This window comes from Rhododendron vialii, chromosome 5a, assembly GCF_030253575.1.
Source record: "Rhododendron vialii isolate Sample 1 chromosome 5a, ASM3025357v1".
Lineage (NCBI taxonomy): Eukaryota > Viridiplantae > Streptophyta > Magnoliopsida > Ericales > Ericaceae > Rhododendron > Rhododendron vialii.
In genome coordinates this window covers 36,424,808-36,435,083 of record NC_080561.1, presented here as the reverse complement: position 1 = coordinate 36,435,083, position 10,276 = coordinate 36,424,808, and the positions used below count along the sequence as shown (strand labels likewise).

The following is a 10,276-nucleotide window of genomic DNA, read 5'->3' as shown; positions in this document are numbered from 1 at the left end:
CAGAAATGCTACACTTACAACATTTTTCTACAACATGTTTACAACATGGTGACGTGGCCAGGGGACCCACTCATTTTTTTATTTTTTGGTTGGGTAAAGTGAGTGGGTCCCCTGGCCACGTTACCATATTGTAAACATGTTGTAGAAAAATGTTGTAAGTGTAGCATTTCTCGAAAAAAAATTATATCACACAAAAGTCCCATTAACTAAGCTGCAAAAGTTGCTCAACTTGATACCCATAGTTCTCAGATTGAGAAATTTAGCAGTCACGTCATCACAGTATGTTGTTTCATCGCTCCAAAAACATGCTTTTCTTTTACAATGTCCTAATTGCATACGTTCTGAAATCTAGCAGTCTGCAGTTGTAGATTCACATTGTGTCTCCAATTAACTAACTACTGAATCCCGTTTGTATCGCTTGAGGGTTTCTAGATTTGGTCACCATCTTCCCAGTTTTATGAGAGGGTTTCTGTCTCTGTTTGATGATCTTCAAAGCCAATGCTTTCATCGGCATAGTAACATCCAGAGGAACGAGCACTTCCTGCAACTCATGCCACTCAAGATCTTCATAGTCACCATCTTCGTATACCACCTTGTACCAACTGGCGTCTTTGTCAAACTCAGTGACATTCCCCTTATAAAACTGCTCCCCGAACAACTTCCTAACTTCTCTTCCCTTCAGCCATTCACCAAAACCTGTTGTCCTGTCTGAATTAGCTTCACCTACAATGTCACAGGGTACAAGAGCATTATAATTCGGGGGCAATGGAGGAACGCCATTGATAACAATAGCAGGTTCCCCTGGTAACTCAAACACCGAAGTTGGTAAAGTTTCTGATTCTTCCTCTTTACACGTTATGTCCATCTCCAGTGGATTTCTTCAATAATCTGGCAGATAGAACTTATTGATCTGTACGAAAAAAAGTGAATGATTACTCATCTTACGGACTTGTATTATAGATCATGTTAGGGCTTAAAATGTGACTGCCGAGTACAATAATTTTAGGTAGTTGAACCAAGAAATAGAATCACTGCCCAATGTAAGGATTTGCATTGCCAGAAAAGTACAAACATAAACTGATGAACATCTATAAATAGTCCGCATATTCATCAAGTGGTACCAATAATGCACTGCAAACTAAAGGGTTACAACTACAAGCAATGTGGAAATACTTAGAACTCAATAGTGTATCAACTCAAAACATGTACAAGATATAGATATGTACCGTGCCAACATGTGCTGGACACGTAACTTTGAAAGAGAAAAAAGTCAAATCATGTCCACAATCTATTTGAAACACTGGAATGCAGATTTCAAAAAGAAAACTTGCGGTATTTGGCTTTCAAAGTATGCCTTACCCACGATCATTTTACTCACAGATTGATCAAATTACAAGCCTAATTCCGGAATATCCCAGAGTACTAGCCAAGGTGTGGGTTTTTCATTAAGATATTGTCCACAATCTCCTCCATGGTCAGGCTGGTATGATAGGTTTAAGTATAAAATCCCAACCAAAGTTTTGATGCTATTCATTAAAGATCCCAAGTTCCAAATTCTGAGATGAGAATCTGTGGATATAGGTTTATGGGAGAATTCTATTGGATTTTGGATTTCCATGCACATATTATGATATAAATTACAAGCTTTGTTTGGATGAGAAATGATACATATTGTTTGACACTTTGACCATTAAAGCAATTCCAAACATCAAGAATAAACCTATCCTGCTTAAGCGTTGTTATAGGACATATACCTCTTCAGTTGTAGGATGCATCCTCAGTTTAGGAAATTTTCAGAAATTGCTTACTCGTAGTTTTCAATGGGTTATCCAATCACCCTTATCAGGAGAATGATTCTTGTCAGCAGTTCTAACTCTTGGGTTCGGTGGTAGTTTTCACATATAAAAGGCATTCTCATATACACAAGACAGGTAAGGAAAAGAGATACCCAAGTTGTCCATGCAACCCGTAGGCTCCTCTCGAACCCTCGCAATGTTTTCTATGTGCCATCCAAAGAGAGACATGTTACATTTCTGCAATAGTAAAGTCAAAGGTAGAACTAGGAGAAACCAAGTTCTCACCCCTTAGATTTTTAGTTCACACTGTCTTTTCTAATGTTGAGGACACACTCCAGGTAACAACACTTCGGCCCACTCCTTCTAGAGTATACACTGGATACTTGCTATGGCACATGGACTCAGGTCATAGAAAACATTTCTTTAAGATTTAGGAGGCATCTTAAAGCAATTAACGAATAGTATAGAACTTTTATGCATATTTTCCCTGCAAACTTAAATTACAGTTATGCTTGCTAGCAGGACATGTGACAAAAACATTTCAGACGCATATCCTATATCCCTTACCTAGGGTTAGGTGTCTGACACGGGTAAGTTCTACATTAAGACGAGTCCATGTAACATAGGATACTTGTAAACAACACCAAACTACAACACAGTTAATTCAGGTTGTTTCTCAATGCATTCATATAATAGAATCCATAATTGTGGTTCATCCATGATGACCTTAAACAGACGATTACCCTGGCAAAGTTTGGCCCTTTTTTCACACTGACACGTTAGTATTTGTGGGGAAATCTCAAGCACTAACCTCATCTTCTACACCTTTCTTCAGTACAGAAATCATCAAGAAGATATTCACAGTTCTCCCATAGATCATTCCAAACTCTAAGCTGTGTTTGGTTTTTAGATTTATGGAGGGATTTGTGAAGGAAAAACAAAAAAGCTGGTAAATTAACCAAAATTATTTATTTTACTTCCGGTAATGAAGAGTGTCCCAATAAACCGAACTAATCACTCAAGCCCCTCCCACAGCCCTTTCCAAGCGTTTGCGTGAGGTGAGCGGGCCCCAAAGACAAATCGTTGTTAAGGGAAATTGACCCTGCGACCTTGGGGTGGTAAGCCCCGCCAAGGCAAGTCAATTAACTACTGCGACAACCCCTTGGTTTTTCTATAAGGGTCCATTTATCATTTTCTTGGTAGTAATATTTTCCATTACACCAAACAGAGCAGGAATTAATCGACTTTGCTAACTATATGTTCAAATCCAAACCCTAAATTGCTTAAAGCATAAAAACAAGATGAAGTATACAAACCGAATCATTCAGAGAATTCAAGATAAATAAACATTAAGAATCGCTGAACAAAGAGTTGACCCGATCAGAAGATACCTGATAGCAGGTCACTGTAAACTCAAAAGTTAGATTTGAAGGTTCATTCCAAAATTGGCGCAAAAAGCTCAAGATTTTGCTTAGGCAATTGTTGAATGAAGTTAAAATAAGAGTTTTTTTTCTTTTTATCCCCTAAACTATGCAACTTTTCTCTACTTCGTCCCTCAACTATCAATTTGGCAATTTCATCCCCTCAACTTCCACTCTGTTACCTATGCGATCCAATAGGTAACAGAACTCAAATTTTGGACGGAAAAGAACCTCACGTGCTTATCAAGTGAGATCCCAACCCAAAAGACGGGTAAAATAGACATTCCAGGTAGACCAACCCATTGGTGCCAACTAAACATGTGTTTTGCTCCAAATGTCCAATATACACCCATTCTATATGCATTATCTGCACACACACAAAAAAACAGAGTACACCTCTCTCTCTCTCTCTCTCTCTCTCTCTCTCTCTCTCTCTCTCTCTCTCTCTCTGCTTGCAATGCTTGCAAACGTGTAATGTATGAAATGCCCCTTGAATCCTTGATTAAAGATGGGTCCAACAAGAAAAAACTTGGGAAATAAAACAAAACTGGATTGAACCCATGGGAGGAATTCTCGAAAAAACTTTTGGGCAAGGCGAAAAACCCATTTCTTGTGAGAGAAGATCAAGTGACTGTTTCTTTAATACAAAATGGACCACTTGTGTCATATAAAATTGATGCATGAGAATCAGAAACAAAACCCCACACAAACCTATTTTTGTACATGCAATTAATTGACAATGCTAACCTATTTTTGTACATGCTAATCGATCTTTTCCCAAAAATGCAAAGAAACGTAAACCCCCACTCTAGGTCTAATTATAAGTTGCAGTACAGTTGGGTTGCACCATGGGAAGATGAGTATTACAGTGGGGAAATCATTAGTTACAAACAAACTTAAACCCCCACACTGCTATGCACGATCGAGAAAAAAAAAATTGTTCTTTGTACTTACAGTTGGGGATAACGCCTTTCCCTTGCCTCAACTCATCCATCCCGAACTAATGCACTACTATGCTTGCCTTCCCAGTGAATCAACCGAGGATTTTGCGCCAAAACCCTTGCCTTCTCTTTGATTTTTGCTCCAGATCAAACCCTAACTCATGATCGAACCATAGAGATGAGAGAGGGAGAGAACTGAGAAGTAACGTGTAGAGAGAGAGAGAGAGAGAGAGAGAGAGGGGGGTGTGAAAAAAATGACGTAGCATGTGGGGGTAATATGTCGGTCTACCTGGAATGTCTATTTTACCCTTGTCTTTTGGATTGGGATCTCACGTGATGAGCACGTGAGGTTCTTTTCCCGTCCAGAATCTGAGTTCTGTTATGTATTGGATCGCATAGGTAATAGGGTGGAAGTTAAGGGGATGAAATCGCCAAATTGATAGTTAATTGATTAATTAGAAAAAAGTTACATAGTTTAAGGGATAAAAAAAAAAAAATCTTAAAATAAATCCCAGAAAAATAAGGAATCGAATAATCTAAGGGGCGACAAATGGGATGCATTAGGGTTTAATTAAAAGAAAAAATTTAGGAAAATGAATTTGCTACTCCTTTTTTTGTTAACGTCACTCTCTTACAGGTGTATTTTTTGGTACAAAAATACACTTGCAGGGAAGTGGCGTTAACAAAAAAGGAAGTGGCAAAATTAGCAGCCAAAATTTAAACGTGTTTTGGACCTATTTCAAGTTTTCAACCATTTTTGCACTTAAAACAGAAGTAGTCCATGCCCAAAGAAGCCTGAAAGGCCCAGCTCGAAAACCCAATTTCTGACCCAAAGGTCAGACATTGCGCCCACGAGGTTTCACTTTGCGCAAAAGGGTAGAAGTTTGCAGCCAGTGAAGTAAAATTTTGCAGCCATGGCGTAAAAGTTTGCAGCCATTGTGTAAAAGTTTGTAATCATGACGTAAAAGTGTACAGCCGGTGTATACAAATTTGCGGCCAGAGTATAATCTTTTTCACATATTATTATAGTTTTATAAAGAGAGTTGATGGAGATGTATAATCTGATGAAACAATGGTAGTTATGAGTATTGATAATGCCATAATATCAGTCCATTCACCTGAGGACAACATTGCATTGATTAACATTAACCTGTTAAAAAATTCATTTTAGTAGAATGATGATAGAAAAATGAATTGAGATTTGAACATTTGTGAGAGGTTTTCATTTTATTTTTTTCCACACGGTCGAATTTTACTACTTGTGTTAATGGATGTTACGGCAGCGATGTCGTTTCATTGCTTTGAACCTTGATTTTGAACCTCCTCAAATATTGTATCAAGAGTTGTAAAGAAACATATTTTTGTTTGTGACTAAGCGCTCCCAGTAACCGATGGAAACTGCTTGGTTGTAGTCCATTTTTTTACTATAGAGCAATTGCTGCAATTTCACATGATCGTAGACGTACAAAAGTTCAATGGACTAGTAATTTGCTAAGAAGTATGTTGTTGCGTATATGGTACGATATATCTTACTTATAGGCCATACTTCCACAAATTTAAACCATTGAATCATTGATTGTGCAGTGAACGGGCGTGATTGAATAGTACTAACTTCTGCCCAACTACAGAAAAGCTGGATCTGTAACTAGTTTAGCTTATAAAAAAAGAGAAGGATCGATTCTGTGGTAGAGTACTTGAACACCAGATCGAAGGGGGAAAAAAGTGCCATGCACATTCCTTGGGGACATGAAAAGAGAAGTTCCAAGGATATGATTTTTCTATTGCTTAATCCTATAAGATATTTACTTGCAGTTTAAGGCTTCCAGTACTAGGCACTCAAGTGTCATAATTCTTAAGCCTACATTGGATCCCCCAAAAGTATCATTATGCCTCCTTTAGTTGATGCTATATGTCTTAATATATTGCTTCTGCTATTATATATTTTGGGAAATATGTCCCCATACTTGACATTACATAAAGTCATACATCATGTTATTGTGGGACCCGGAACACTGTCAAGTAGGTCCCTACCAAGTAGGTGCAGGGCGCAACCGGATCATCCATCTCGGCAATCAATTGTTCGAATTGAAAACAGACTCTTTCAGGAAAGAGTTCATGATCTGAGTGGTTTTCCAATTTGTATTGCGATTGGTTTATGCAATACTCAACCACATTAGGGTGCCAATGGTAAATTAGGATGGTGTAACGATTGGTAGTGTTTTATCAGTATCCAAAAAGTATCGGCAAATTACACATGTAATTAAGGCGCGGAGCTAATATTTATTTGACAAGTCACTAAAGCCATACATGACTTTTAGGCTCCGTTTGATAACAGTGATAAATGGATAGAATTTGTAAGGAAATGAGATTAAGATTGGAATTGATAATGAGAAGGAATTAGTAATGAGTATATTGTTTGTTTAAGATGAGATTGGATGATGAGATTATTAATATCATATTTGTCTGATATGGGATTAAATAATGGGATTGGATTGATAGAAGAAATTGGTAATGAGAATTGATTGGTAATAAAAACGGGTTGGAATTGGACTATGAATACCAAGTCCCAAGTAGTATTGCTAATACCCCCAATTTGGGGTCTTGCTAATCCCATGGGATTCCGGATTCATACAGTATATAGTTTGGAGTAGTTTTGGGTTACCGAACAAGAGATTAGAAAGCCATTGGGATTGATAGTCCAATCCCTCAATCCCAATGGCTGAAGAGGGTTAACAAACGGGGCCTTAATCACCAAGGGCAAGGATTGAGATTTTCAAGAGAGCTTTAGGGCAATTTTTCTAATCCATGTTGGCTCAAATTTATAAAATACGAGCACAAATTATACCTAATGTAGTCAGATACATCATTCTTCTACAAGAATATATATATGTGTGTGATCAAGATTTTGCCCAAAAGTCTAACATAATTGTCACGAGACTAAGGCACGGGATGGAATTGAGATCCCTGTAGTGCCGGGGTGCACGACAAAAACCCCAAGTCCGCTGCGGGTTTGGAAGTAAAAGGGTGACAAACCAACCCCCCGGCCCCTAACCCTATGGGGTGGCAAAGCCACACAATTTTGCATTATTGAATGCTCTTTTTTCTCTCTCATTTGTAGGGACAACAGAGTCAAGTGATGGGACAAATGATTTCTTTTCTTTCCTTTGCATCTGCTTGTTCTTTCTGCCTTGTTTATATATTCACCACGATTGTCAATTGTAACCATATATAGAGAGAACGAAAAGAAAGGAAAAAGCCAAAACTGCTTGAACTGGACACATGCTTGTTGACAAAAACCTCCCCAACATCACCAAATCCTAGCCACTCCCCTCCCCCTATCTTCCATTCCACTCCACCACCCTCCTCACCTCTATTCCCAAGGTTCTACACGTTCACTCCTTCATATCTCAATGCATCATAACGTACTTGATCCATACACCGTTCATTATACTTATGCACCGTATTTGAGTACCATTTGATTAGACATCTTACGCGACCTAATTATACATACAAATATGATCACCATCACATTGCTCGTATGTACATAGCTAGATACATACTAGCGTTCTTGCTTTTCATGTAATAATAACAAAAGATACCCAAAGGCCGTAATAAAGACCATGCATGTAGTATTCCACTACCAATGCAAATCCTAAATGTGAAGTAAATGCTATAGGATCTCACAAATTCTTTTAAAAAACAATGAGAGACAGCTTAGATCCAAGTCGTACTAGTAATGTTGTCGTGTCTTTTCTAGACCACTAGCATGAGCATTATTCATTGATTATCCATCGCTAATGGACTATGGAATAAGTTTTCAAGATTAAGACCGAGTTATCAAAAAAATACATTGACTCACCATTACCATTAAATACGTGACAAATTAATTAGAAAGCGATTTTAATTGTTCCTGTCATGTTATTCTTGTGAAACCATATCAAATACCCAGAATTCCATCCGTATTAAGTAATAACCAGAATTTTTCCTACTTCGTACTATGTAGACTTTAGTGTGGCATCAAAGTAGTCTTATCTGGCTCTAAGGGAAATGTGGTGATCAAAAAATAAAAATAAAAGACTTTAAGGGAAATGCGGAGTTTTTATTGTATTGTGAGGCTTCACATGTACCAAAAGAAAAGGCCAAATGGGAAGAAAATAAAAATAAAAATAAAAGAGATAAGAGAACATAGGAAAAATTATTACTTGCTCTTGGCACTTGAGGCACCACCACGTAGTGCTCTAAAAGCCTCTACCTCTACACATCCAACGTGGGGTTGGGCATCTACCACAACACATTCACGTGGCGGAAATGTGTGGTGGTAGATGCCCCACCTCCACGTCAATAGCAAATGCCACATGCACACTCCCATGTCAATTAATGTGCAGTGGTATAGGTCTCTGAAATATCACGTGACAGGTACTCAACTCAACAATACTGAATAATCAATCAGGACAAAGGGGAAGTAAAGGAGAATATCATATTTACCCCCCCCCCCCCCCCCCCCCCCCACAAAAAGAAAAAAGAAAAAAGAGAGACTATCATATGCCCAACTGGACTCTTACCAATTTTCTGTTAAAAAGCCAACACTGCCCACACCAACAAAGGTGGAAAGCACCAATAGCACAACATCCCACATGATATGGAAGAAGTCCCGATTATAACCTCCACCGAAACTACAATCCTGGCCGCACTCTCCACCCTCCCTCCTCCCCAATTCTCCCACCTCACCCACCTCATCTCCTCCCTCTCCCACCGCCACCGCCGCCGCCTCTCCTCCCTCCTCTCCTCCCCCACTCTCTTCTCCCTCACCCTCCGCCACCTCCACTCCCTCTCCCTCCCTCAAAAATCCCTCCTCATCGCCCGCCACCTCCTGTCCTCCCTCTCCCTCCTCGCCCACTCCCTCCACCCCACCACCAACACCACTCCACCGCCACCCGCCACAGCCAATCTCCGCCACCTCGACTCCGCTCTCCTCCTCCTTCTCCTCTGCGAAATCCGCCAGCACGACCCCGAGTCCCTCTCCAATACCCCATTGCCCAGCTGGCGTTCAACCCTCACTAACTACATCTCTGACACCATCTTAACAATCTCCACCATTCCCATGTCACCCAATGAGATTGTCATTCATTACATTGAGACAATTGCCAAGTGCAGGAGGTTTGTCGGGGTGATGGGGTGCGGCGGCGGTAAGGAGGGAAGGGAGGTGGCGGCATCAGTGGCGGCAGTGGTGGCGCTGCCGTCGGTGAGCGGGGTGGTGGGGAGAGAGTGTGTGATTTGCAAAGAGGATATGAGGGAAGGGAGAGACGTTTGTGAATTGCCGTGTGATCATTTGTTTCATTGGATTTGCATATTGCCGTGGCTGAAGAAGAGAAACACGTGTCCCTGCTGCCGATACCGGCTTCCGACCGATGATGTGTACGGCGAGATTGAGCGGCTGTGGAAGGTGGTTGTCAAGGTGGGCGGCGGCGGTAGTAATTTGGGAGTGTGATTTGGTGGTAATCTGGTGGGGGGCAGAGTATGGTGCGACCCCAAACAATCGGTTTGATGTACAAGTGTCATGATCGGATTGCGTGAAGATCTTGATCATGGGGCTTGGTAATCCAATGATTCCGATTTTATCAATCAGTCGATCCACATTGAGTTAGCAGGATATTTCCCACACGGTGCATAAAAGTGCAATTTTGTTCAGGTATACCGTGATCTTCTGTGCGGGCTCATACCGGATCCTTCTTCGACGATTACAATAGTATACTTTAGGTATTACTAATTTTTTTTTGAAATCATACAAAAAATTAGCTTAGTCCCCCCACTAGTAAGTATTTGATCAAACCATGCTTGTTCTTTATTAGAATTTTCAATCAAGAATTGATTACTGTCATCAACATATACAGATCTTCAATTGAGTGAATTATTTGCAAGATTGTTCCGAAGTGGTACTCAGTATGAGCCTGACACGGTGAGGGTAATGTTTACTCACTTTTTGGATGAGTGAACGAAATTGCACTCAGTGCCGGTGTGAAGAAGTATCATGTCAATAAGTATTTTTAACATTCGATTCTGAGCGTTTCCATCAAACACATCGGTTGGAGCCATAAAAATGTTTCGCGGTTGGTTCCAC

The 10,276-nt window shown here is 40.0% G+C and overlaps 2 protein-coding genes across 6 annotated transcripts; one reads left to right on the top strand and one right to left on the bottom strand.

Annotated features, from left to right (window-relative positions):
- Positions 1–207: 207 nt before the first annotated feature.
- On the bottom strand, positions 208–4,406 carry LOC131325055 (dirigent protein 17-like). 5 transcript variants are annotated; one of them, XM_058357096.1, is made up of 3 exons: positions 4,172–4,405; positions 853–910; positions 208–723 (listed from the first exon to the last, which is right to left on the bottom strand). In XM_058357096.1, the coding sequence occupies exons 2-3, from the start codon at positions 863–865 to the stop codon at positions 392–394; spliced, it is 345 nt and encodes a 114-aa protein (XP_058213079.1). In that variant the 5' UTR covers positions 866–910; positions 4,172–4,405; the 3' UTR covers positions 208–391. The 5 variants fall into 5 exon arrangements, with proteins under 5 accessions (XP_058213079.1, XP_058213080.1, XP_058213077.1 ...); XM_058357097.1 differs by having other exon boundaries at positions 3,188–4,391; XM_058357094.1 differs by having other exon boundaries at positions 208–910; positions 4,172–4,406.
- Positions 4,407–8,682: 4,276 nt separating this feature from the next.
- Positions 8,683–10,042, top strand: LOC131326988 (E3 ubiquitin-protein ligase SGR9, amyloplastic). The gene has a single exon (XM_058359931.1). It carries the CDS (start codon positions 8,798–8,800, stop codon positions 9,644–9,646), a length of 849 nt encoding a protein of 282 aa, XP_058215914.1. The 5' UTR covers positions 8,683–8,797; the 3' UTR covers positions 9,647–10,042.
- The last annotated feature ends 234 nt before the right edge of the window (positions 10,043–10,276 follow it).

Excerpts from the sequence above, each read along its gene's own strand:
- LOC131326988 (XM_058359931.1), top strand. The coding sequence starts at position 8,798 with ATGGAAGAAGTCCCGATTATAACCTCCACCGAAACTACAATCCTGGCC.
- LOC131325055 (XM_058357094.1), bottom strand. The coding sequence starts at position 865 with ATGGACATAACGTGTAAAGAGGAAGAATCAGAAACTTTACCAACTTCG.